The following is a 27,899-nucleotide window of genomic DNA, read 5'->3' as shown; positions in this document are numbered from 1 at the left end:
CGGGCTATTTCTTATTTATTTATTTATTTTCAAAACTTTGTTTAGGCAGTATATTTTGGTTTCTCAGTACATATTCTTGATAAAAGATCAAATTTTTGCTATAAAAATTTTTTTCAGGCATCTATAGTATTAACTAGGAGTGACAGAGTAGAACACATGCTTATTTAGATATATTATCTAATGTAATGAAGTGAGTTCACTATGAACATTAAATGTAGCACTAAACTTAACATGGGTGTATTGGGATATTGGGCTGAGGAAGGTGGATCTGGGTGCTAGTTTCAATTCTGCAGTTAATTTTGATCTTGAGCTGATCTAATATCTCTAGGCCTTGGTTACCTCATCTGTACAGTAAAGGGGTTAGGATAGAATCAGTGAATCTCAACAAAGGTGGTGCTTCTCCACTTGGGGTTGTCAGGATCTATTTGTGTGGGGGTGGTGAAGATGAGGAGATTCTAGATAGTAGATAAACACATGCAGTATCCCTAGGGAGAAATACCAAGTTTGGTGATGATGCAGCTCAAATTCTGTTTTCCTGTGGAGTCGTGCTACTAAAAATGTGGCCTGTGAACTGGTGCTAGAAATTTTTTTTTATCCTCACCCGAGGACATTTTTCCATTTTTTGTTCAGATAGAGTGGGAGGGAGGGAGAGAGAGAGAAACATCGATGTGAAAGGGACACATCAAGTGGTAGCCACCCGCACAACCCAACCAGGGCCGGGGACAAACTGCAACTGAGGTACGTGCCCTTAGTGGGAACCGAACCCGGGTCTCTCTGGACCACAGGGCGAGGCTCTAACCGCTGAGCCAAACCGCCAGGGTGCTAGAAATTTTTAAAAAATCAGTGCATGATATGAGAAATGCAGACGTTGAGAGCAAGCATTTAGAACTGTTTTTAGCAGTTTGATATGGGTAGGGCATCCGTACATACCACCATGGACTCATGGGTACGGAGACCAGATATTTTGATTTTAGGACAGGTTGGGTAAAACAAATGAGCAAACAAAAACTGGGCCTTCACAGCAAATGGTTTGAGAAGCACTGATGGTAAAGCAAAGGAAAATTACAAGGAAAGTAAAATAATACCATAATGTAAGCTAAAGAAAAGAAAACTATTATGTATTTATGAAACACCCTTTTCACTGTTTGTCACGAGTATAGCATATTTTCTCAGCCACAAGTAAAGTCCCTTTGTTTGATAAATGATACTGGAATCACAGAGGCATGAGAAGTTTATTCCTTTCAAGTGGCTATTTTTTTCCTTGATTTTCGGATCAGCCACTCCTTTGAAGTGAAACCTAGTATCTTTCTGAACTTGTTCCTAAAACACCCCTCTGCTCTGAACTTTTGAGCTTTCCTGTCACCTATCTTAAGTCCATTTCATCCTGCCTCATCAAAGTGATGTAAACAGAATGACTAACAACTCCTTAACTTATGTGACCAGCCATTTTCACATTGCTGGTGTATCCTGAAATATAATTGATTCACATATGGCAGATAAAGAGTGCTTCACAAGCAGAAAGGAAGTAGATAATACAAGATGATATAGGTAGGTGATACAGAAACTATACCAGTTTTTCACATTTCACAGAATTTCTTAAGCCTCTCTATACCTACAGGCTTGTGGTGACAAGACCTCTTGTTGGATTATTTCCTTCTACTTGAAGTTAATTTGAAGGTCTTGGTATTGTTGCCTAATAACAAAGAAAATGTGGGTTACTTTTTGTTTTTCTTGCCCTCCTTGTAGATTTTGGGGAAGGATATGAGGGCAATTCAAAATAAGGGAGGTGCACTAAACCTTTTTACTGCCCCTCTTTCCTGGTTTATTTCTAATTTCATCAGGTTTTGTTCATTGTTGACATCACTGAGCAGTGCTGGTTCATTTTTAACTTTGCTACATTTGCTTAAAGAACTGGAGTAAAAACGACTCACTGCTTTGCTCTTTCCATCTCTTCTCTTCATTTAGTGGTTCTTAACCAGGAGTACACAATAGAATCACTTTGGAGGGCTTTTAAAAAATACAAATGACTAGTCCTGGCCAGTGTGGCTCACAATATGATGAGCATTGTCCCGTGCACCTAAAGGTTGCTGGTTCAATTTCCGGTCGGTGTACATGTCTGGATTGCTGACTCCATCCCCAGTAGGGGGCATGCAGGAGGCAGCCAATCAGTGTTTTGCTCTCATCTTTCTCTCTCTCTCTTTCTTCCCCCCTCCCTCTCCGTCCCTCCCTCCCTCCCTCCTCTTCCCTTTCCCTCCGTCTCTGTAAAAATCAATAAACTGTTCTTTAAAAAAACAAACACATGCCTAGACCTTACTCCTAGAGATTGAGAAATAGTGCATTAGAGAGAGGCCCCAGTATGTTTTTCAAAGCTTCCCTCTTTTTCTAGTGTGCACATCTGGGACTAGTTTCATATACTCTAGCTTATTGTTTTATGGATGAAATAGTACTGAGTATTTGCCTTTTTTTTTTTTGTAGCAGTGATGGGAAATAAACTTCACCTTATAGTTGGTAGAGTTTGCCTGGAGTCCTGTGTTGAAAATGATTCTGAAGCCTATCAGGGAAAAGTAATAGGTGTACATATGTGATTCTCAGCCAGTCGTATATATCCAATGAACAGTAAAGTTTTATCCAACTCCCCGTGACCAAGCTCCACCTTAGACCTATGAAATTAGACTCTCCCAGGGTGGAGCCAGGGTATGTGTATTTTGTTACTACCAGATTATTCTGATTGTTAAAGGTAGGACCATAGGTGACAGCTGGCTATAGATATTTCTTAGGAACCACAACTTAGTCAGAGTGAGGACAATGTCCTAAAGCCTGTCTTGGCAGAGCCAGGTGGGGAGCAGTCTTAGCCATCTGGTGTCACCGAAGAACATTTGGAGCTGCCATTTATTCACTGAACAGTTCATGTGGAATTAATGTCTGGGTAAAGCTCTCAAATTTAAGTGTTTGTCATCACAGTCACCTGTTAAATTATAGATTATTGGGCCCCACCCCCAGAGTTTCTAATGAAATAGGTCTAGGCGTAGGTGTGGCCTGAGAATTTGCATTTCTAACAAGCTTCCAGGTGATACTGACTGCCCTGGGACCACACTTTGGGTACCATTGGTCTATGATTTGAAGCTAAAAATCAGTTGTAATCATGAATTGTAGTGAATTTTTTCTCTTGTGACTCAAGTTTTAGAATAACACTGTTCAGAGGAGGATATTAGGTTGAAACAGGTAAGATACAGATACTGAAAGCTTGACTAGGGGAATAGCTAGAGGCTGGGCAGGACAGTTAGAACAAGGGACAGTTGGGAACATGAGTGTAACTTGCTGGCCTTGGCTCCAAAGCCTCTTAGCAGCAATGTAACATCTCTAGCTAAGTGGGAAGTCTGGTTCTGGCTTCTGCCTCTGCACTACTTGCTTTTTCTGGTTGGAGTACTTCTCCTGGCTCTTTGTAAGGTTGGTTTCTTCCCATCATTTAGGTCTCAGCACAGACAGTTTTTTGTCATTGAGGCCTTCTGTCCAAAAGCCTTCTCCAAAACTCCCTGTCATATAAAGGTCAAGTAGTCCTTACTATGTATGTTGTTTGGTTGGTTGTCTACCCACACAAGAAAGCAATCTTCTTGAAGATAGGGTCTTTCTGTCTCATTCATCAGTGTATTTCTAGTGCCTGATTAGGAATAAAATTTTGTGTGAGAATAAATAAGTGGTATGAGTCATAGACTTACTAGATGGATTTTATGAATTATTAAATCTTTATGCATTTTAGTTTGATATTGATGCTACTTGCTTTAATTTTTTTTTTCTTTTTTTTGGCCTCACAGCATACTATGGAAAACAGCCATTGTGCTCAGTAGAGGAGTATCAATTCAATATCGCTACTTCAGAGGGTGCTTTTTAGAACCAAAGGTATGTTTTCTTCATCTAGTTTCCAGTTTCTTTAGCAGACTTCTTTCAAAAGCAACTAATTTAAGTTTGGAAACATTAAAAATAAAGTGAGTTTGTTTTGATCAAATAAGGAAAATAGAACTCTAGACTAATAACATTTTAGTACCAAAAAGCAATGAAGTAACCACTTCAGAGGCAGATGGAATTTTTAAAAGACTAATAGTAAGTATGTTGCAATATTGTTATCATAAAATAGGTTTTAATGATAAATAAATGTTCTTGATAGGTAGGTATGCATTTGCTGTTAACTTTTGTAAACTAATTAGTAACCAGTTGCAAGGGTTTTTCTTTTTAATTTTTATGTGGTGTAAAATACATTTACAGGAGTATATAGCCAGCTTTAAGTGAGTAATTATTTTAAAAAAATATTTCCCAGCAGCTGTCTCTTAGTGGCTGCATTGTTTAACTTTTATAAAAACTGAAGTCATTTCTCTTAGATTTTTTTCAACAGTGGTGTTGATAGACCAGGATCTTTCCTGAAAGCCTACGGAGTATCTATTAAATAAATCTTAAATCTGCTTGCTCACAATGATTTATTATTTTGGGAGTGTTTACATATTTAGAAAAAAAAAGTTGATTCTTTTCCTCTTAATTTAAAGTATCTTATTTGCTGAAAGGACTCTTTTCCTTCAGAGTTTTACCTTTAAGCACACTTGGGCTGCATGTGAACAAGGACTTAGGCAGGAGTCTAGGAAACAAAACATGGATTAGAACTTTTAAGAAAATTTATTTCCCTTTGAGGTTATTGAATACTTGTTACATGTGAAAAATGCAAGCAGCCATTGTTAACCTCATTCTGTTAGCCACCATTATAAAAAAGAAAAAACTGACAAACCCACTTCAGCTGTCTTTTGCACCTATTACGTTTCTTATTCCAAGAATATATTGTAAATAATCAGTAATGAAGCTTAAATTACATTATGGTTAATCATTGTGTTGGCTTATCTTGACAGTAGTCTCACTTTATGACTTAAGATCATCTGTTTAGTGTAGCGTTATGCATCATGGCATAGTTCTTCAGTATAAATTGAACAGTTGTGTCTAGACACATGTCACAGTATTCATGACAGTGAAAGCTTATTTGTGGATCCTGGTATGTTAAATGTATAATATGTGAAATCAACTAAATTTTACTTAAAGGGGCATTTGGGCAAGAAAAATCATATGAGTCCTTTGGGTATAGTTTTCTAAAGTAAGACTATTGTCAACATGGGTTAAATTAAGCCAACCTACAGTCTTCCCCCTCTTCATTGAAAATGTAACCAAAAGCAGCAAATCTATCCAAAATGCCTTTTTAAAAAATTTGGCAAGAAGTCTGCTTACAATAAGAAACAAGTTTTCCCCCTTGTAATACTTGCAAAAGTTTACAGTATTGTTGGTGAGTGTGTTTCTTTAAGTAGGTGCTCTGTATCGTGTACACATGTACCGTGTGATGCAGGGGCTGCCATGGTAAGTATGTTTTTCATGGAATAGAGTAAATAGCTGCATAAAATCCCATGCATATGGCTGGAGGTTTTTTTCCCCATGTGCCAGCTTAAAGTGACACTTTTTTTTTTTAAGTTGGTGGCGCTTTTTAAACTTAATTTTCAATAAAAATAATTGTGAAACTTTGTCTCAATTGTGCATTGTCAAATGATAGAACTAATGTGCAAGGACTCTTAAAACATGAAATGATTTAAATTATTGGAATATATATGTTATAAAGAATAATAGGAAAGCAAAGTAATTATGAAAGCATTGAAAAGCTTAAATGGGTAATAAGATTACGTTTACTGGGTCAAAGTTTTAGGAGGTAGTTTACCCAAGCGGTTGTAAAGCTAAAAATCGTGTGCTCTTGTCACTTGACCATTAGACTTTGGCTTCCCCATTTTAAATGAAGGGTTTGAACTACAAATTTCTTAGGTCCCTTCCATTGCTAATACTTTATTATAAATAATGTAAAATTTTACCATATATATTCTCTCTCTTATTTGGCTCCTTCTGGCATATTCCTTTTTATTTAGAAGTTGAGTCTTGCAGTCCTTCTTCTCTTAATTTTTCATAGTTACATGTTCTCTTATACTTTGTAGAATTGGATTAAGGTGTTAATATGTTGAATTTTAAGATAATTTTACAGGTGACAAATCAAAATATTAACTTATATAAACATAGAAAACAAAGGTAGTAGATATTACTGGAATGAAAACATTGATGTGAGCCTGCGGGTAGTCCATTCATTTGATATCTTTACTAAAGTAATTTTTGAGTTAACATGCAATTGAAACATTTTTATCTGTGCTGTCAGAGGCCAAACCTTAGTTATTTAAATATCATTATTTTTCATAAGACCATTAAGAAAACTGGTCACCTAGGAATGATAAGCAAAGAAAAAATGTTCCAAAATTGTGGAAGAAAATATTCAGTAAAAATTTAAAAGTTCACCATTTCTATTTTTCATGGTATTTCAAAGCAGTGTTATTGCATGAGTATTTGATAATTTTTCTTGGTGGTTTGCTAAAACAAATACTCCAGTCTACATATTTGATAATAATTTTATTTCTCTCAGTGCTTGATATAGCTGAGTAATGTCAATAATTGTTAAGAAAGCAGTCATTAAGACGTGTGTATGTGTGGAAACATAGTTTTTTTCCTGTATTTTTTGTTAGTATGCATTTTGAAAACATTCCAGCAATCATCTGATTTAACATTTGGTAAATTGTGCAATAACTCTACCAGTACTAATGGAATACTGTCTTGGACTGATATTGTTCCTTTTTTTCTCCAAAGATCCACCTTTCTCTTGACTCCAAAATGCTTAAAATGGTGGCAGCCTTTTACAGAATGGAGCTGTTCTTTTTTTCTAAGATTTTGAAGATTGTTTTTCATGGAATTAGAACCTTATAAAAGGATTTCATATTTTGGAGTCATTACTGAGATTTTTAATATATCAATGCTCAGGTCTTAAATTTTTTTCAAAGAACTTTAGTAAGCTAAAATTTAAGATTACCTTCCAAAGTTTAATAAAGCTCTCATTGCAATCTTGGAAATTCACTGTTGTTATTATTTTTTTAAAACATGTTTTTATTGATTTTTTTTAGAGAGGGAGAGTAGAAGGGAGAGATAGAAACACCTATGTGAGAGAGAAACATTGATCAGCTGCCTCCTGCACACCCCCTACTGGGGATCAAGCCCACAACCTGGGCATGTGCCCAGACAGGAAATTGAACCCAGGACCTCTCAGTCCATGAGACAACGCTCAATCCACTGAGCCACACCAGCTGGGCAGGGAGTTCACTGTATTTTAAAACATGGTTTATTTTTTTCCAGTATGGTAACACTTTGTGTACCAAACAACGTGGATTTGTAGTGTGAACACTAGTAGACACAGTTGTAAGTCATCTGTTGAACCAGCCCTTTGGACTGCTCCTTAGATATTTTATTCTCTTCAAGCCCAAATTGTTTTATGCTGTGAGTGGATTTGTAACTAAAACATATGAGGGTAGAGTAATTAAAATTACTTCTGAAATATATTCCCTATCTAATGTTTAGTCCACAGGGCTATTCTTACATGATTAAGTATGGATACTATACTCAACACATGGTAAAGTTCCCCTGACACCTGAATTAAAACAAAATCAAAGTCTCTCTTTTTTTTCCTACCTACTTTTTAATCCTTGCTAATGTTTAATATTATATTCATGTCACCCTTTTAAGTCACCTTTGATTAGTAATCTCTAAGAATATAGATAGATCCATACATACCATCTTTGTAGTGATGAGGATTTGGGAGGGGGGAGGGGATGCCGAGGACATGGGAGGAGTGGAAGAAGGGAATAGGTTAGTTTTTCTGGCTGCTCATTGCTAGGAAACATCATTCCTATTTTTAATGTACACATTTGCCTCTTTTGAAGATTAGAAAGTTTGTTATTTAAAAAAGAAATTCAAAATATGACAGGGAAATTTGTAGTAAAAAATATCTGGGAGATGTATAAGTAAATGTATCTCCTTCTTTTAGTTGTAATAAAAATTAAAGTCACCATATTTTAAGAAGAGCAGTTTACATTTACATTTTTAAAAACATCTACCCGGTGTACCAGTTTATAAGTAAACCCTTACAACAAAGGTATTTGTCTAGAGAAAATGAGCATTTCCTCTGTTATCTCAGGATATGTGGTTTGAATGAGTATTTTCTGCTGGTTTAGTTTTCAAATTTCAAAAATTTGCTAGTTTAGAAAAAATTTTAATCTCTGGTTAATTTAAGTGACAGAATTATCTCTTGTGTTTACCTAATGTGCCTAATTTATTACCTACTTATTATCATTTGGCAAATTAAAAAAATATAATCAGTATTGAAATCCTGTAACATGTTATAGGAGAGTATTTAATGCCATCTAAATATGTATAGTATATAGAGAGAAGATTATATGTTTCAGGCCTCTTAAGAGTATATTTAGTATATGCCTAGAAAAGAGCTTGAAGATTATGTGTGAAAATGTTGATAGTGATTAACCCTCAGTGGTGTGATAATGGTGACTTGTTTTTTCTTTTTGCTTCCCTGTATTTTACTACATTTCTTCTGAAAACATGTAAAGAACAAAAAATTAAAGTAACTTGTAAGGTTACAGTCAAAAATTTCCTTTTAAAATATGTAAGGGTTTCATTTAGGCACATAAGTTTAATCTTTTTTTTTTAAAGGAAAATTTGTATGCATTTAATACTTCAGTCTCTTATGTATATGCCAGGAATCTTTGTTGATAGCTTCACTCTTGTTTTTAAATTGGCATAGAGGTTATCAGCAACACACAAAGCTTTATTTTCTTTTTTAGTGAGAGAGCTTGATAATGGGACAATATTAGGAATGATCACATTGTATAAATTTAGAAACTCAAAGGCATAAAGAGTAAGACTAGAAATTAGTTCCCCTTTTATCAAACTTATTCTTTTTTTTTTTTTTTTTATCCTCACCTGAGGACATTTTTTTTTTCATTTTTGTGCAGATAGAGAAGGAGGGAGAGAGAGGGAGAGAGAGAGAGAGAGAAACATCAATGTGAAGGGACACATCGAGTGGCTGCCACCCGCATGACCAACCAGGGCCGGGGACAAACTGCAACCGAGGTACATGCCCTTAGCGGGAACCGAACTCGGGTCTCCCTGTACCGCAGGCCGACGCTCCAACTGCTGAGCCAAACCGGCCAGGGCCAAACTTATTCTTTATATATATATACATTTTTTAAATTGATTTTTAGAGAGAGAGGAAGGGAGAGGGAGAAACATTGATGCAAGAGTAAAGTATTGATCAGCTGCCTCCTGCACACCCCCTATTGGGGATTGAGCCTGCAACCTGGGCATGTGCCCTGACTAGGAATTGAACTGGCAACTTTTGGGTGCATAGGATGACATCAGCCAACTGAGCCACACTGGCCAGGACTCAAACTTGTTCTTCAGATTCACCTGTGTGTGTCCTTTTAGGGTTTCCTGTGCCCTTTAGAAACACTGGTTACTATGATATGAGAAATCTGATGTACTTCCTATTATCTACTTACTATGTCCATAGTAAAGAACTTTATTATGCCCCCAGATTTCTTGAGTAACTTGTGATAATTGATCTTGAAGTACTTGTTCCTACAATTCCTACAATCACAGAGTTTAGATTTTTTCAAAACACTTCGAGAGTTAAGATGAGATACTTTATCCAGTAGTACCCCTATTGACTACTGACATACCAAATATAAAGTATATTTGTGGTTAACTTTAATTTAGGACAGACTATCAGTTAAAAAGGTAAATTTCTTTGAAAAGAGTTAAGTATCATAGGCAGATTTAAGAATGGGTTTAAGATGGTTTTATGTGCCAGTTCATCCCATTTTTCTTTGTTTACTATCTCATCCCCATTTTCCTCCAGCACTCGTCATGTTTTGTGACCTGGTACATTCCTGATTGGGGGCATATAATACTGATAATTAACAAGATGAATCTCTTGGTTTCATATTTAGTATAAACTTAGGCCACAAACATCTAATGGAGACATGGGTAGAAAATAAGATATAAGAAATTATTGCAGACATTTAACTTTTAAATTGCAGACTATCGGTGGTCCATGTCAAGTCATAGTTCACAAGTGGGAGACTCATCTACAACCACGATCAATAACCCCTTTAGGTATGGGCATTCACTGCATCTGTTTGAGGCATATGCATAAAGTTACTAATATGCTGCACAATGGCTTAGTGGGATTTAATAAATTTTATTCTAAAGTTTAAGGTCAATTTTCACTTAGCATATCATGAATCTTACTTTCAAAACTAAATAGTTCTTAATTGCCTTTCTTTATAAACTTTATTACAATGCTTGCCTAGTTATTTTCATTTTCTTAGATTAATTTATTGTAGAATATTTATTTTCATCTGGAGTAGTTACAAACTTTATAAAGTAACATTCTTCTTTGCTGAGCATCCATGATTTTGATTGCTTGCTTAGAGAACAAGAGAACATTCTTTTTTTTTTTTTTTTTTATGTATTAATTTTAGAGAGGAAAGGAGAGAGAGAGATTTATTGTTCCACTTATTTATGCATTCATTGGTTGATTCTTGTATGTGCCCTGACCAGGGATCGAACCCGAAACCATGGCGTATTGGGATGATGCTCCAACCAACTGAGCTACCCGGCCAGGTCAAAAACAAAGATTCTTAAATTTTTAACTTTAAATAGTAAGAATAGGACAGGTTCCTCTTTTTTTTTAAATATGTTTTCATTGATTTTTTTTTTTTTTTTTTTAGAGAGGAAAGGAGAGGGAGAGAAGAAATAGAAACATCAGTATGAGAGACATACATCCATCGTCTGCCTCCTGCACAACCCCCTACTGGGGATTGAGCCGGAAACCTGGCATGTGCCTTGATCATGAATTGAATCGGGATCTCTCAGTCTATAGGACTACACTCAGTCCACTGAGCCGCACCATCTGGGCTCTTTTTATTCTTTGTAGTTTTTTAAACTGGTAAATACTTGAATAAACTTGTATAAATAAATTCCGATTTCTTGATTTTAGCAGACATATTTTCCTCCTAATTTACTTAAATACCTTTCCGGCTATGTTAAAATTGATACTCAGATAGTTTTTTGTTTTTCAACATTATTCAGTTTTCTTATGCCTAAAAAGGCATTTCTCTTCATACAAGTTTTTTTTTTAAATTTCCTTTTATATAGAAGATTAAAATTTGAAATTTATTTCACATACGTTAAATTATCCACTTGGATTCATCTGTAAGTTGACTCAATGCTGAGAAATGCATCTTTCAATTTCTAAGAAAAATTAGAATATAAAGATAATAAATGGCTTTCTAGTTACCAGCTTAGAAAGTAGTGAGAGACTCTGCTTTACCCGATAGTGGACACATCTTGTTTAGACAGATATCTCATTCCATCCTTTGTTGGATTTTCTTTTTATATGTTTAATACATTTTTGATAGTGTATTTGGAATTTTTCTGATAGCATACTTCAGAGTCATAACAGTTCTGTATTGATGTTGGAAATTATTAGGTAATGAATATTTTTAAATTTGCATTTTGAAGCATCTTGTAGTTAAATATGTTATTGTGAGAAGTGGGATGATTTTGTTTCTGATCTTTTAAAAAATTTATACTTTTGAAAAAATAGAAGTTCTTAAGAGCTGCGTGAAATCTATCAGACTCTTAATTGGGAACGATCACACTGATTTTGACAAATATTTCAAGCTTATGTTTAAAGTAAACTGGGAAAAGAAAGAACAGGGAATTAGTATATTACTCAGAAGGTGGGACTTAACAGCTTATCGCATTTAGTTGACATTTCTGTTAGAAGGGCATGTGCTAGAACTTACTCTTTTGATAGTTCCTCACAGCTCTGAGTATACAGGTAAGTTAACACTGTTTAGAGCTTTTAGCTGGCTATAGAGAATAGTGGAGATTTGAGGAGAATTACATTTTAGATAAGTTCAGAATGTGCACTACATAAGAATAAGCATTTTAATTGTGCCAAGACCTTCTGTTTGAAAAATGAAATACCGTTGCCAGCACCTGTCAGGCTCACATATTGTGGGTGTAGAAGTTTTATCCCAGTGCCTGTAGAGCACCTGTCTGAGGAGTTCTCTTTCTCTTGTAACATCGTGAATAATCACCAAGTATGTAAGAACTGTGATTGTTTAATAGCCTTCTTAAAAGTGAATTCTTTATTGAGGGCTACAATAAATATGCTTATTCACTTCGGGCTGCTTTTTAATTTTAGATTTCATATTTTTTTTAAAAAATGCTTAAGGTGGGTAATTTCTCAATTGTTTATTCTGTATACATTGTGAATTTTAACTAGGTTTTCTATTTTCCTTCAATTCTAGAAAGTGAAATTATTATTGACGACGGACAATTTGGAATCCACAGTAAGTGAAACTGAGCTTTAAAATTTTTACTGATATGGTTGAGATGTTACATAACATTCATTAGAAACAGCATAGGGAAATGTGACAGAGTATGATATTGAAAATAGAGGCTAAATCTAAGAAACATAACATGCTCTTATTAGTTTCCAATACAGGTGGGGCAAAAGTAGGTTTATATTTGTGAGTACATGAAACACAGATTTTATTCTTGTATTATTATTTATTGACTGTTGTATTGTTTTCCATATGAACAAGTGCAAACCTACTTTTGCCCTAGGTTATCCATATGCCATATCTCTTCAATTGAACTGTGAAATTCCATTGGACAGGTAGTGGGGGTTTTCTTTTTTCTTTTTCTAGTCTCAGTACCTAATCTGTGCCTAACACACAGTACCTAACACACAGGGTACACTCAATCTATACCATTGAATAAATGACTAGATGAAAGAATGAGCAAATGAATAGCATTTTCTGCATGATTTTGTTCTTAAAATTATCCTTGAAGGTCCAAAAGGTCTTTTTATGCAGTCTATGAAACTGTATAAAATATGAAATAAGTATGTCTACAAGTATATTGAAACGGTGTATAAAATAATCATCATAATCTACTGTTATAACACCTTTTACAACTTCTTCAGGTATTGATTAATAAAACAATAATTTAAACTATTTAGTACATAGGAATTCTTTTTTTTTTCTTTTTTGGTTAATCCTCACCTGAGGATAATTTTCCGGTAGAGTGGAAGGGAGGAAGGGAGAGAGAGAAACATCGATGTGAGAGAGACACATCGATTGGTTGCTTCCCGCACGACCCCATCTGGGGCCCGGGATCAAATCTGCAACCCAGGTATCTGCCCTTGACCAGAATTTAATCCTTAACCCTTCAGTCTGCAGGCTGACTCTAACCACTGAACCAAACCACAAAGTCAAGTTAGCTCTTGACTCACAGTTTTATTCTTACTTTCTCATATCTCAACCCCTAGCACTAGAGGTATAATTAGTTTCAGCTGAATAAATACCTCATGTGAAGCTTTGAAAGTTTAATAGTATTTTCCAATTTGGAACAACGGTGTGTTAGAAGTCATCTTGGAACATGTATTCTTTCTGAATGTATTGCTTCAATAATGGATTTAATAAGAATATTTTTTATTTACTTAAGTTGAACTATGGCTATTATAAACATTCATTTAACTTTTTTCCCCCTTCTTTCTATAAAAGTTCTTTATCAATGACAAATTTAGGACTATCTATATATTTGCTTTGGATAGACCTACCAGTGACAACCTGAGTGTATTAAAATCTGAATGTGAGCTAGAATTGTCTGCATGTATTGGGTTGTTTAAAAAATATGTATAATAATTACTGTTCTTCCTATTTACTTGCTAGATGGTGTTGAGACTTTGGATTCTGGATGGCTGACATGTCAGACTGAAATAAGATTACGTTTGCATTATTCTGAAAAGCCTCCTGTCTCAATAACCAAGAAGAAATTTAAAAAATCTAGATTTAGGTATGACCACGTGTATTTGTTACTTAGACTATTTATTTTCACTAATGCTATAGATTTCTGGTTTAGCCTTTAAGTGTATGAAGTAAAAAAAGAGTACCCTATAATGTCACATTTTCTAATAACTGCAGGGTCTTATGAGAGGGAACTGCTTCCCTGCTTCAGATTGCAGCAGCTCCACGAACTTATGTTAGTCTTAATCTCTAAATTTGAAACTGGAACATTTTATTTTTGCAAAGGTAAATGATTTCTAAGTTTATACATCTGTGTAGTTCATACCATTTAAAATTTCTTAGTGTAGCAATAAATTGTTTTAAAATTGATATAAGAGAAACTAATGATTTTGTGCTAAATGAGGGCAGAATGGCATAAACAGAAAAATGATTGTTGGAAATATCCTTCAGTGTCCTAAACTTTCCTGTACCTTACAAATGAAAACCTTTCCATGAAAAAGGCAGCAGTTATCATAGCAGTTCCATATTAGTTTCTTCTTAATCCTATATTAATTTAAGAAATAGATGTCAGGCCAGGGCTTGTGTGAATAGCTAAATAGTGAGTAACTTTATTTTTTTCTAATGTCATCATATCTACCTTTGAGCTGGCTTCTCAGTGACCCAGGCAGCTCTATCATTTGGATATAATTCATAACAATACTGCAGTTTGAAAACCCATAAATGTTTTACCTTAACTGCTTAAATATTATAATACTTATCCCAGTTATAAAATACATAAGGGAAAGAGTATGTAACACTTCATATTTATTTGTATTGGCTGTTCGGAGAGTGAGTAAAGGGTTTTGGATGTACCTTGTCTCTGCATTTCTAGGCCTCTGCTTTGCTTCAGAAAAATCGAGGTTATTGGACCACATGGTTGATCTGCAAGATCCATTTGACTGCAAAGATTCTCTAACCAGTTAGTCATATATAATTGAATATTTTATTAAAATGTTAAAAGAAGCAAATTGTGTCACAGCTATGAAGTGTCTCATTAGCAAAGACCTTGAAATAAAGCTAGCAGTAGAAGATAAAGCCTTTGTTGGTTGGGCTTATTAGGATTTTTTTCCTTGATTGTAGTTAAGAAATTAATAGATATAATGGTTGGGGTTCTGATTGGTTTGCAAATATATAATGAGTCCTATACCATTCTTGTTTATAGAAATTGCTTTGAGGGTTTGTATATATTATAGTGTTGCTTAGGCTTAAATTGGAATATTTTCATATAATCATACTTAGTTGGACTCTACAAATTAGTAACTGATTCCTATTGAAATAGTTGTGCATAGCTAGAAACTGATGTTTGTTCTGTCTTCCTTCTTCCCCGATTTTAATGATAGACTAAACCTTCATGGGGTACTAAATAAATTTATCCGCAAGAATATAAGGTCTTTCAAAACTTAGCAACAGCTTGTGCATTTTAACTGAAACACTAGATGTGCTGTTTTATCTTATTACCATCAAATTTTAAGCACAGGTTTCTCTTTCAGCTGACTCCAGCAATGAGTGCAAAGCAATGTCTCTTTATGATAGACCATAACATTTATACAGCTATTTAAAGAAAACCTTTAACAAATTCTTTCATAGATTCCTTTAAACATGAATTCTCTTTATCTTGTTTTTTTTGGGGGGTGGGGGATGTAAATGCACATTGTTGTTGGCAAAACAGCCTTTTTATCTTCCATGCCTTTCTTGCCTGTTCATTTGTGGTCTCTTCTGATGTCCTGTAGAGAATGTTTCTCCTTCAGGTTCACCAACAGAGTCACTTATCTAGAACTATTCCTAAGAGCTTGGTTTATGAGAAGAGATGATAATTTTGTTTGCATTATTGAATTGCTATAGTATGATTACAGAACAGTATTAGTAGTTGAATAATCTTGATAGATGTCTCTTCTGGGAGACCTCAGAATTATGTGATTATGAGACAAGTCTCAGCAGTGGTTGGAGGCAGGAGGACCGGGCATTATTTGTGTTATCAGTCAGATCCCATTTAAATCTGGAATGAAAAGTTTTTGTAGCTCAGCTGTTACTCTGTACCAGCGATTTTTAACTGGTTGCCACAAGGATTTTTAAAACATGCAGCACCTGAATATTTAGTCAGGGGCAGGCACTACCTCTTTTCCCTTAGATTGTCAAATAAAAAAATGACAACCATCACAGTAATAGCCGTCTGGTATGAATGAATCAAAATTATACCTATTTTTTTTTTTTCAGATAGGCAAAAAATATATTTTTTGGTGTGCCACAAAATTTTATTTAGTTTATGTGTGCCATGAGATGAAATAGGGTGAAAATCACTGCTCTATACACTAACATTGCTTCCTACATTAATAGTATTAACATTGTTAAAGTGCATTTCAGTTGGTGCAAGAAATATTCTAGAATTGAATACTTTTTGGCATTACAAGTGCTCTGTGTAAGTAATTGCCTTTCATTGGGAGCAAACTAGTCTCTGACCCTATGGCTTGGGTAATTGGTATTTGTTTTCATTGCTGTGAGGCCTTTATGAGTTTTAGACTCTTAGTTTATTTTCTTGTTCATTTGTTTTGTTTGAAAAAGTACATGTATATAAATACATACACAAAAAGATATATATATATACTTAATACAATGTTTTTCTTTAACGTACTTTTCACAAAGTACCTCAACTCACTGTGGTAGGTAGAATAAGAAGGGAAATTTTTTAGTTTACAGCCTCTAACTCTAAGTCTTTTAATGCACACTAACACAGTATAGTTCAATTTCGTGCTTGTTTTATATACATGCATTTGTGAAACTTCTCAAAAGAAATTATGATAGCCAGTTATAAATGAAGTAATAGTAAAAATGCCTTTTTAGATCCATTTTTAAAAACCCAAAGAATTAATTAAAACAACCTTAGGCATAGAATGTTTTCTCATTTTAATCCTTTACAGAAATATATGTAGATTAGAACATGAGTATTTTATAAAATATTGCTAATACCTTAACCTATAGGATGTGTAGTCCTTGTATAATATACAGAGTGGGGCAAAAGTAGGTTTAGAGCTGTTTATATGGAAAATAACAATAATTAGTAAATAATAATACAAGAATAAACTTTGTTTTGCATACTCACAACTGCAAACCTACTTTTGCCCCGCCTTGTTATTGCCTTTGTTATTTGAAGATTTCACATATTCAGGTAGCATGTCTATACTTTTAGCATTTAGGTAGCATTTGTATGTATGAGTTTTCATTCTGTTGCACTTTTTGCATTTCATTATTTTTTAAATTTTGTTTAGGGTAAAGCTGACACTAGAGGGTCTGGAGGAAGATGATGATGATAGGGTGTCTCCCACTGTTCTTCACAAAATGTCCAATAGCCTGGAGATATCCTTAATAAGTGACAACGAGTTCAAGTGCAAGCATTCACAGCCGGAGTGTGGGTATGCCTTACAGCCTGATCGTTGGACAGAGTATAGCATACAGACAATGGAACCAGATAACCTGGAACTAATATTTGATTTTTTTGAGGTGAGTAATTCTTTAACTTGAAGGCCTTGAGAAAGAATGCAGGCATGAACTTATTTTTACTTTCATTGTTGTTATTAATCCTTACCCGAGAATATTTTTCCATTGATTATTTAGATAGAGTGGAAGGGAGTGAGGGGGAGAGGGAGAGAGAAACATTGATGTGAGAGAGACATATCAGTTGGTTGCTTCCCACATGACCTAGACTGGGGCCAGGGATTGAACCTGTAACCCAGATACATGTCCTTGACCAGAATAGAACCTGATACCCTTTGGTCCACAGGCCGATGCTCTACTGAGCCAAACCAGCCAGGGCTACTTGTTTTGATTTGTATTGTAGTCTAATTTGTGTAAACCCATGATTTATACAGCATTTTAGATGTTTAATCATCTATACATTTTCGCAGGCTTAAAAAACTTCAGAATTGCCCTGGCCAATTTGGCTCAGCGGTTAGAGCGTCAGCCTGCAGTCCAGAGAGACCCGGGTTCGGTTCCCGCTAAGGGCGTGTGTCTAGGTTGCAGTTTGTCCCCAGCCCTGGTTGGTTGTGTGGGTGGCAACCACTTGATGTGTCCCTTTCACATCGATGTTTCTCTCTCTCTCTTCCTCTCTCTCCCTCCCACTCTATCTGAACAAAAAAATGGAAAAATGTCCTCAAGTGAGGATAAAAAAACAACTACTTTAGAATTGACAGACTCAAGTACTATTAAGAACATAATTAAGAGAACTTCAGCAGAATTGGTTTCAAATCAAGACCAGATGTCTTGATGTCTGTGTCTGTTCTAAATATAAATGAATTATATCAAAACAAGCCTGTAAGGATAAATTGAGGGATAGGCAGGCTGTATGTATAATTGTTGGTGGGCAATCTGATGTAACTGGCATGATGATTGAGTCCTCTTCATGACCGAAGTCTGGTTTATTGAGGCATTTTATTATAAGAATTCATTGTAACAATGGACTCATTTTTGCAACTTTACTTGATATTGTAAATATGTAATAAAAAAAGAATTGCTAAAAAAATTGTGCCAGGTTGTTCAGAATCTGTGCTGTCAACTCTCCAGAGCTACTTGTGCCACTTACACTAGAGCTTTCTAGCTCACTGGCTGCTCAGATGCTTCCCACACGTGATACCGGGGCCTCCCCTGAGGTCCTTGCTCTATTATGCCTGGCTCAGTAGTTAAGTGTATCACTTTCCTTAAACTCTTGATCTTTGGGACTTCCATTTTCACTTTTTTTAAAGTTTAAATCTTTGACAGTAGGGAATATGTATTGCCCAACATAAGCAACTAGCCACAGTTTCTTGAAAATGGCAAAATTCAGAATGGATTTAAACCCACTGAGTAGCATTTATTGCATATAATTAAAATTATAATCTTTGAGTTAATTTGATGAGTCCTTTAGACAAAGCTGTTGTGAGTGGCTTTTTAGCTACCTTACATTGGATGGAATTCATAGTATTTTTTTTTTCAAAAATATAAAAATACTTTATTTGCCGGTGTGGCTTAGAGTATTGAGCATCACCCCCATGACCTTAGAGGTCCTGGTTAGATTCCCGGTCAGGGCACATGCCTGGGTTTCAGGCTCCATCCCAAGTAGGGGGCGGGTAGGAGGCAGCTGATCAATGTTTCTCTCTCTCATTTCCTCTCTCTAAAAAAAAAATCAGTAAAATATATTTTTAAAAAAACCGAACTATAACTAGATCTTACCTAAGTAGTAAGATCTGTGGGATTTTATTATAAAAATATGAAGCTTTTGTTGAATGTTTTCTAGTTCTTTAAGGACCTACCTTTTAGCCCTGGCCAGTACTCAGTTGGTTAGCGCATCATCCCAATATGCCAAGGTTGCAATTTAGGTCCCGGGTCAGGGCCCATACAAGAGTCAACCAGTGACTGCATAAATAAGTGAACAATAAGTTGATGTTTCTTTCTCTCAATCTCTCTCTCTCTCTCTCTCTCTCTCTCCCTCCCTCTCCCTCTCCCTCTCTCTCCCCACCCCCTTGATTCTCTCCCTCTCCCTTCCTCTTCATCTCTCTCTTTTCCTTTCCTCTCACTCTAAAATTAATAAATAAATTATGAGCCCTGGCTGGTGTTGCTCAGGGGTTTGAGCATTGACCCATGAACCAAAGGGTCTCGAGTTTGATTCCTAGTCAAGGGCATGTACCTGGGTTGCAGGTTCAATCCCTGTGAGGCAACCAATCAATGTATCTCACATCTGTGTTTCTCTCTCTCTCTCTCCCGCTCCCTTCCTCCCTTCCATTCTTTCTAAAAATCAATGGAAAAAAATATCCTCAGGTGAGGATTAACAAACAAACAAATAAATAAAAGACCTACGTTATAATAATCTCTTGAACAACCTAACTTCCCTTTCATTTGGTTAGTAGTTTTAGAAATACTATTTTATTTACAAACTAGGCTGATAAACAATCATTGTAATCTCAAAGTGCTCGATTTTCTGGGGAGTTACCATCCCTTTGTCATCTTTGTGGGTGCTTTTTTAGAAAATATTTACATTGAAAGCTCACTACAGGTATATCTTAGTCTTTGAATATAAAAGTACTCAGTAACTTTTAGTTAGTGCTTTAAATTCACCTAATACATATTAGACTATCAGAAGTGCACAGTTATGATTAGTAAAGTAACATATAAAGTCTTAAAATATTATATGTAAAAAATGTAGTTTACTACAAAAAATGCTCTCTAAATTACGTGGATATAAATTTGATTGTATTTCTTATTGATCTTCCTTCATAGAGTTTTTTGATCTTTAAATGGAAAATATTAAAATATAAGAATTTGGATTATTCTAGCCCTGCTGGTATGGCTCAGTGGATTGAGCATCGTCCCATGGACTGAGAGATCCCCGTTCAATTCCTGGTCGGGGCATATGCCTGGGTTGTGGGCTCGATCCCCAGCCGGTGGGGTGTGCAGGAGACAGCCAATTGATGCTTCTCTCTCTCTCTCTCCCTCTCCCTTCCTCTTTCTCTAAAAAAAAAAAATCGGTAAAAACATTTGGAATAAAAGAAGAATTTGGATTATTCTAAACCTCATTTTTTTTTTTTTTTAGGAAGATCTTGGTGAACATGTAGTTCAGGGTGATGCTCTTCCTGGACATGTGGGTACAGCATGCCTCTTATCATCCACCATTGACGAGAGTGGGAAAAGTGCTGGAATCCTTACTCTGCCTATCATGAGCAGAAATTCCAGAAAAACAATAGGCAAAGTGCGAGGTAAGCTGGAAAAGCAGGGTGGCCCTTTACAAAAAAGCAACGGTTAAGTTAAAATTTTTATTAGTTGCAAATTGGGCTTTTGAAAATGGCGAAGATTAAATTAATTATTTGTTTCAGAATATTAACAAATAAAATAACAATAGGATATATCTATTGAATTATCTGGAAGCTTTACTCAGAATCAGTTTTGACTTGTTGATTTTTTTCCCCCTATTTCATAGAGATTGGTAAAGCTAGTTTGGTATTTAAATGTACTTGAACTCATCATGGCCTTTTTAATTGTTTTTATTTTCATCCCCCCCCCCCCTTTTTTTCTCTGCAAAAGTCGACTATATAATTATTAAGCCATTACCAGGATACAGTTGTGACATGAGATCTTCATTTTCCAAGTATTGGAAGCCAAGAACACCATTGGACGTTGGACATCGAGGTGCAGGGAATTCTACAACAACTGCTAAGTAGGTTAAATATTTGAGCAGTATTAGCATTTGATAGCTCAAACATGATAATGTTAAATTGGTTTGACTGACAAAAGCGGAAATGATCTTTTATTTTTACCCCAGAATTTAAATTTAATTTGGTAATTGGGGTTCCCAATTCAAATTAATTAGAGACTATCTTCTAAGATTCTGGTTAGTATTTTTTAATATTCTACTGAATTGATGATTAGAAAGCCAGCCCCCAGAGGGGAGGAGAATGGGGGAATGAGTGAGAAAGGTGAAGGGGGATAAGAGGTACAAACTTCAGTTATAAAATAAATAAGCCTTGCCCTTGCTGGTGTGCTCGTGTTTAGAGTGTTGGCCCGAGCACTGAAGGGTCATGTGTTCGATTCCCAATCAAGTTCACGTACCTGGGTTGCAGGTTTGATCCCTGGCTGTGGTTGAGGTGCATGTAGGAGACAACCAATTGTTGTCTCTCTCTTACATTGATGTTTCTGTCTCTCTGACCCCCTCCCTCCCTTCCACTCTCCCTAAAAAAATATTGGGTGAGGATTAACCAAAAAAAAAAACCAAAAAATAAATAAGCCTTGGGGATGTAGTATGCAGCACAGGGAATATAGTCAGTATCATAATAACTTTGCATGGTGACAAACGATTATTAGACTTATTGTGGTGATCATATCACAAGGTATATAAATGTAATCACTGTGTTGTACACTTAAACTAATATAATATTGTTTGCCAAGTGTACTTTATTAAAATTTGTTTTTAAAAAAAGACAAGCTAGAAGGCTAGCAAGAAAAGCTTAATACCAAAAGAGTCAGCCTGATGACATCAGTGTGTCTGACTTTTGGCATGTTACTCTTTCTGGATCTCAGTTTCCTCACCTATTCTCAATATAGTTTCCATGCTTCCACCCTATTGATGTGTCAGCCTTTCCCATTCCCTCAGTCTGCTAGTATTAAGTCATCTGAGGTTCAGCAAAGAGCAAGTTTCTGTTTCTCTACTACTTCTTGCCATTGCAAAGATTCTTTTCCTTAATTGGTCACCTCACTTGGGAGGTTGTGTTGGCATAGGCTATATCTATATTCAGCTTGTAAATACTTAATACTTTATGGAATAAATGCACACACCAACCAAGTGATAGTCACAGTCTTATTTTGGGGAATTGCAAAATTAGACTCAAAATAGAGAATAAGTACTATTTCCATTGTTGAGAATATAGCTGGCTTCTTTATTACGTTTATTTTCTTTAACTTCTCTATAGTATATAACTGTATTTGTATTTTTTTAGGCTTGCTAAAGTTCAAGAAAATACTATTGCTTCTTTAAGAAATGCTGCTAGTCATGTAAGTGAACCTTTCTTTCTTCAAACAACTGCACTGTTGGTCAAAAGGTTGAAAAGTAAATAAATGTAGGTCTGGGGAGTCTTTTCTAGTCTGCATTAGTAGGTTAAAAAGAGGAATATTTGTGCTTCTTCTGAACAGATTTCTAAGTGAAGATGAAGTCAGTATCTCTAGACATTTGTATTTAGATTCATGGTGCAGATTGAGATGAAAGCAATGGAATTAGCTTTGGCCAGGTAGCTCAGTTGGTTAGAGCATCATCCCAATACGCCAAGGTTGTGGTTTCCATCCCTGTTCAGTGCACATACACATGAAAGATCCCTGTTAAAGAACTTGGCAGGGTTTGTGGTGTTTGAGAGAGGATTTCATTAAACCTTTTCCTTTCATATTCCTATGAAACTCTTTGTAACTCATATGGATCACATTTTAGAATGTCTTATGTTATTTAGTTACTAATGGGTGCTTTGTTTTACTGTTAAAAACTATCTTTGACCATATAAACAAAATGAAAGAAAAAAAAAACTATATGATCATTTCAATAGATACTGAAAAAGCATTTGACAAAATCCAGCACCCATTTCTGAAAAAAATGCTCAGCAGTGCAGGAATAGAGGGATCATATCTCAATACAATAAAGGCCATATATGAAAACCCTATAACCAATACCATACTAATTGGGCAAAAACTTAAAGCATTTCCCTTAAGAACAGGAACAAGATAGGGAGCCCACTTTCCCCACTCTTATTTACCATAGTACTGGAAGTCTTAGCCACAGCAATTAGAAAAAAATAAAAAATAAAAGGGATCCAAATCAAAAAGGATGAAGTGAAACTCATTATTCGCTGATGACATGATATTGTACATAGAAAACCCTAAAGACTCCATCCAAAATCTATTAGATTTAATAAGTGAATCTGGCAAAGTAGCAGGATACAAAATTAATATCCAGAAATCAATGGCATTCTTATACACCAATAATGAACACTCAGAAAGGGAAACAACAACAACAAAAAACAGTCCCCTTTACCATTGCAACAACAACAACAAAATACCTAGAAATAAATTTAACCAAGGAGGTAAAAGATGTATTCTCAGAAAACTACAGGACATTGAAAAAAGAAATAGAGGAAGATATAAAAAGTGGAAACAGCCCTGACCAGTTTGGCTCAGTGGTTAGAATGTCAGCCTGCGTACCCCAGAGGCCTGGGTTCAGTTCCCACTAAGGGCACATACCTTGGTTACAGTTTGTCTCCAGCCCCGGTTGGGGTTGTGTGGGTAGCAACCACTCAATGTGTCTCTCTCACATCGATGTTTCTTTCTCTTTATCTCTCTTCCTCCCTCTTCCCTCCTGCTCTATCTGAAGATAAATGCAAAAAGTGTCCTCAGATGAGGATAAAAAAAAAAAAGGAAACATATACCATGTTCATCGATCAGAAAAATCAACATCATTAAAATGGCTATACTACCCAAAGCAGTGTACAGATTCAATGCAATCCCCATTAAAGTACCAATGGCATATTGCACATATCTAGAACAAATACTCTAAAAGCTTATATGGAACCATAAAAGACCCCAAATAGCCACAACAATTTTGAAAAAGAAAAACAAAGTAGGAGGGATCACAATACCACATATCAAGTTATACTACAAAGTCATCATAATCAAAACAGCCTGGTGCTGGCACAAGAACAGACATATAGATCAGTGGAACAGAACAGAGAACCCAGATATCGACCCAAGACAGTATGCACAGTTAATATTTGACAAAGGTGACAAGAGCATACAATAGAGAAAAGACAATCTCTTCAATAAATGTTGCTGGGAAAATTGGACATCTATATACAAAAACATGAAACTAGGCCACCACCTTACACCATACACGAGAATAAACACAAAATGGATAAAAGACTTAAATGTAACCTGTGAAACGATAAAAATCCTAGAAGAAAATGTAGGCAGAAAAGTCTCAGACATCATATGTAGTGGAATTTTCACTGCTACATCACCTAGGGCAAGAGAAACAAAAGGAAAAAATTAATAAATGGAATAAGAAGCTTTTGCATGGCAAAAGAAACCAGTATCAAAATGAGAAGGGAACCCACTCTGGGAGAACATATTTGCCAACGATACATTAGACAAGGGGTTAATGTCCAAAATATATAAGAGTACTCATGCAACTCAACTAAAGGAAGACAAACAATCCAATTAAAAAATGGGCAGAGGACCTGAATAGACGCTTCTCCAAACAGGACATACAGATGGCCAGGAGACATGAAAAAATGCTCAACATCTCTAATCATCAGAGAGATGCAAATTAAAACAACTATGAGCTATTAACCTCACACCTGCCACAATGGCAGCCATCAGCAAATCCTCAAACACAAAAGCTGGCGAGGGTGTGGAGAAAAGGGGACTCTAGTACACTGCTGGTGGGAATGCAGACTGGTGTAGCCACTATGGAAAACAATACGGTGTTTCCTCAAAAAATTAAAAATGGAATTGATGTTTGACCCAGTGATCTCACTTCTTGGACTATATCCTAAGAAGCCTGAAACACCAATCAGGAAGAGTATGTGCACCACTATGTTCATAGTAGTGCTATATAGAATAGCAAATGTCTGGAAACAGCCAAAGTGACCGACAGTAGATGAATGGATAAAAAAGATATGATACATTTACACAATGGAATACTATGCAGCTGTAAGAAAGAGATCTCTTACCCTTTGAGATGACATGGAGGGACCTGGAGAGTATTATGCTAAGTGAAATAAGCCAGTCAGAAAAAGACAAGTTCCACATGATCTCACTTATTTGTGGAACATAATGAACACAATAAGCTGTCGACCAAAAGAGATCCAGAATCATGGAAGTAGGGAACAGACTGACAAACCTCAGAGGTATGAAGGGTGGGAGAGGTGGGAAGAGATAAACCAAAGAACTAATATGCATATATGCACAACCAGTCGACAGGGACATTATACTGGGGAAGGAAGAAGGGGGATGGGAGTGGGAAGGAGGGAGTCAGCAGGGAAAAAATGGGGGACATCTGTAATACTTTCAACTTTATTTTTATTTTATTTTTTTATTCCTCACCCAAGGATATTTTTCTATTTATTATTAGATAGAGTGGGAGAGAGAGACAGAGAGAAACATCGATGTGATAGAACCACATCAACTGGCTGCCTCTCGCAAGACCCATCCAGGGCTGGGGATGAACTGCAACTGAGGTACGGATGTGCCCTTGACCGGAATCAAACCCGAGACTCTTTGGTCCGAGGTCCAACACTCTAATCGCTGAGCCAAACCAGCCAGGGCCTTTCAACTTTATATTTTTAAAAAAAGCTTAAAAATAAATAAAAGATAAAGACATATCTTTGAAGAGGTTTTGGTCTGTTATTGCCTTATTTCCTAAACTCACACATGAATTTTGGGATCAAATTTTATCTTAGTAAAATTATCGTGTCAAATTAAACATTTAAAGTAGAAAGTTATAATTTAATATGCTTAATAATTACAACTATTTGGAGGTGTAGTGGTTTTTTTTCTTCAGTAGAAATGTTTTGTGTTATTGTCTTGTTTATAGGAATAGAAGGAACTAAGCTTATTTCCTGCTTCAGAAGTCATCAAGGAACTTTGCTTCTTTGGTTCAAGTCTGTTTTCCATGTTTACTCGCAGTTGAGGAAGGATTTGGAAACATATCCACCCATTCTTATTCAGTACTTCTGTGGGCCATAGCAACATGACAGAATTCTCAGACCTTGTTTCCTTTGATCCCAGCTGGCTTTCTTGCAGTGAACACACAAATTTGTATGCCAGGTTATATTCTTAGCCCTTTCTTCTTTTTTTTTTTAATATATTTTTATTGATATTTAGAGAGAGAGAGAAACATTGATCAGCTGCCTCCTGCATGCCCCCTACTGGGGATCGAGCCCTGAAACCTGGGCATGTGCCCTGACTGAGAATGGAACTGGCGACCTCTTGGTGCATGGGACAAAGCTCAACCAACTGAGCCACAGTGGTTGGGCCTGTTCTCGGCCTTTACTTGGATTAATTCATGGATCTGACTTTTTTTTTAACCCTCACCTTAGGATATTTTTCCATTTATCTTCAGATGGGGGTGGGGCATCAATTGGTTGGCTCCTGCACAACCCCAACTAGGGCCAGGGCCAGGGACCAAACCACAACCAAGGTACGTACCCTTGACCAGAATCAAACCCACAATTCTTTGGTCCGTGGGCTGATGCTCAACCCGAGCTAAACCAGCCAGGGCATAGATCTAACTTTAAAACATACATCCTTAACTCTGATTTATGTCTTCCTGTTTAGGCTTCTATCAGGACATTTGCCATTTGCATCATTCTTGTTGCCCATTTCTGCTTTCTCTGTCTATTCAGCAGCAGTTGAAGTTTCCTCTTTAATCTGATTACAGAGGTTTTGCTAAGAAAGACCTGTAATGTTGTGCTCAAATGTAGCAAGGAGCAGAGCGAAGAGACTGCAGCTTGTTCTTTTTTTCACTTCATCTTTAAAATGTAGCTGTCCAGCTAAGGTCTGCAGGGGCAACAAGGTATAAGGTAGCCTTGTGTTCCAAGCTCCTGTTAAGGTCCATTTCTGCAAATAGCAGTAGCAGAGGTGACACACTTGTGAAGGCTGTCCCCTACCACAGAGGGGCCCCAGGGCATGTTCAAGTGGATCAGTGCCAATTTTTTGCCAGGAAAAAAATGCTGTGCTATTGAAAAAGGAAAATAACTTATAATAGCTTTAAGAGGAGAAATTACTTTTTAGGATAAAGCTTGAAGTGTAGCATTAAATAATTCATGAGGCAGTTTGTTTTAATGTACAGGTCTGTGATTTTTATAATGAACAATAAATTTCTTATGTCCTTGTTGATTTATATGTATTGTGAGCCAGATAATATTTTTTCAATACTTGTTTCCTTTATTTCTGTCAGGGTGCAGCCTTTGTAGAATTTGATGTACATCTTTCAAAAGATTTTATACCTGTGGTGTATCATGACCTCACCTGTTGTTTGACTATGAAAAAGGTATGTTGAAATTCTTTCATTTATAAGATAGATAGATAGGTATTTATTAAATAGAGTTGGCCAATTCATTTTCTTGCTGAGTTACTGCCAATCCTTGTCTTTCTCAAGCTCCTACAGCACTGAGAGACAAGAATGTTTTTTGTTGTTGTTTTTTTTAGTTTTTTTTTTTTTTAAAGAGAAAAGAAGGGAGAGGGAGAGAGGGAGATACAAGCTTCGATGAGAGAGAACATCGATTGGCCGGCTCCTGCATGCCCCCAACTGGGAAGTTGGCCCACAGCCTGGGCATGTGCCCTGACTGGGAATCAAACCGGTGGCCTCTTGGTGCATGGGTTGACGTTCAGCCAGAGTCATACAGGCCGGGCTAGAGACAGGAACGTTAATGTCCTAGAGTAGGATCTCTGTATTGTTAAACTGACTTTTTCATATTGTCTAACAAAAGATTATTCTAGGTCAGTGGTTCTCATCCTGTGGGTCGTGACCCCTTTGGGGGTCGAATGACCCTTTCACAGGGGTCGCCTAAGACATAACAG

The 27,899-nt window shown here is 36.1% G+C and overlaps 1 protein-coding gene across 4 annotated transcripts in view; it reads left to right on the top strand.

The window, feature by feature from the left end:
- The window catches only part of GPCPD1 (glycerophosphocholine phosphodiesterase 1), a 56,843-nt gene that overhangs the window by 9,643 nt on the left and 19,301 nt on the right, over positions 1 to 27,899 (top strand). For all 4 annotated transcript variants that reach the window (XM_036244418.1, XM_036244419.1, XM_036244420.1 and 1 more), the window contains exons 4-12: positions 3,813 to 3,897; positions 9,999 to 10,074; positions 12,282 to 12,323; positions 13,710 to 13,833; positions 17,087 to 17,318; positions 20,380 to 20,542; positions 20,868 to 21,000; positions 22,277 to 22,331; positions 27,277 to 27,369. In XM_036244418.1, the coding sequence (XP_036100311.1) occupies positions 3,813 to 3,897; positions 9,999 to 10,074; positions 12,282 to 12,323; positions 13,710 to 13,833; positions 17,087 to 17,318; positions 20,380 to 20,542; positions 20,868 to 21,000; positions 22,277 to 22,331; positions 27,277 to 27,369 (1,003 nt within the window). The remainder of the gene's footprint in view (positions 1 to 3,812; positions 3,898 to 9,998; positions 10,075 to 12,281; positions 12,324 to 13,709; positions 13,834 to 17,086; positions 17,319 to 20,379; positions 20,543 to 20,867; positions 21,001 to 22,276; positions 22,332 to 27,276; positions 27,370 to 27,899) is intronic.

Source organism: Molossus molossus, unplaced genomic scaffold (assembly GCF_014108415.1).
Source record: "Molossus molossus isolate mMolMol1 unplaced genomic scaffold, mMolMol1.p scaffold_m16_p_6, whole genome shotgun sequence".
Taxonomy (NCBI): domain Eukaryota; kingdom Metazoa; phylum Chordata; class Mammalia; order Chiroptera; family Molossidae; genus Molossus; species Molossus molossus.
This window is presented reverse-complemented; position numbering and strand designations above follow the sequence as displayed.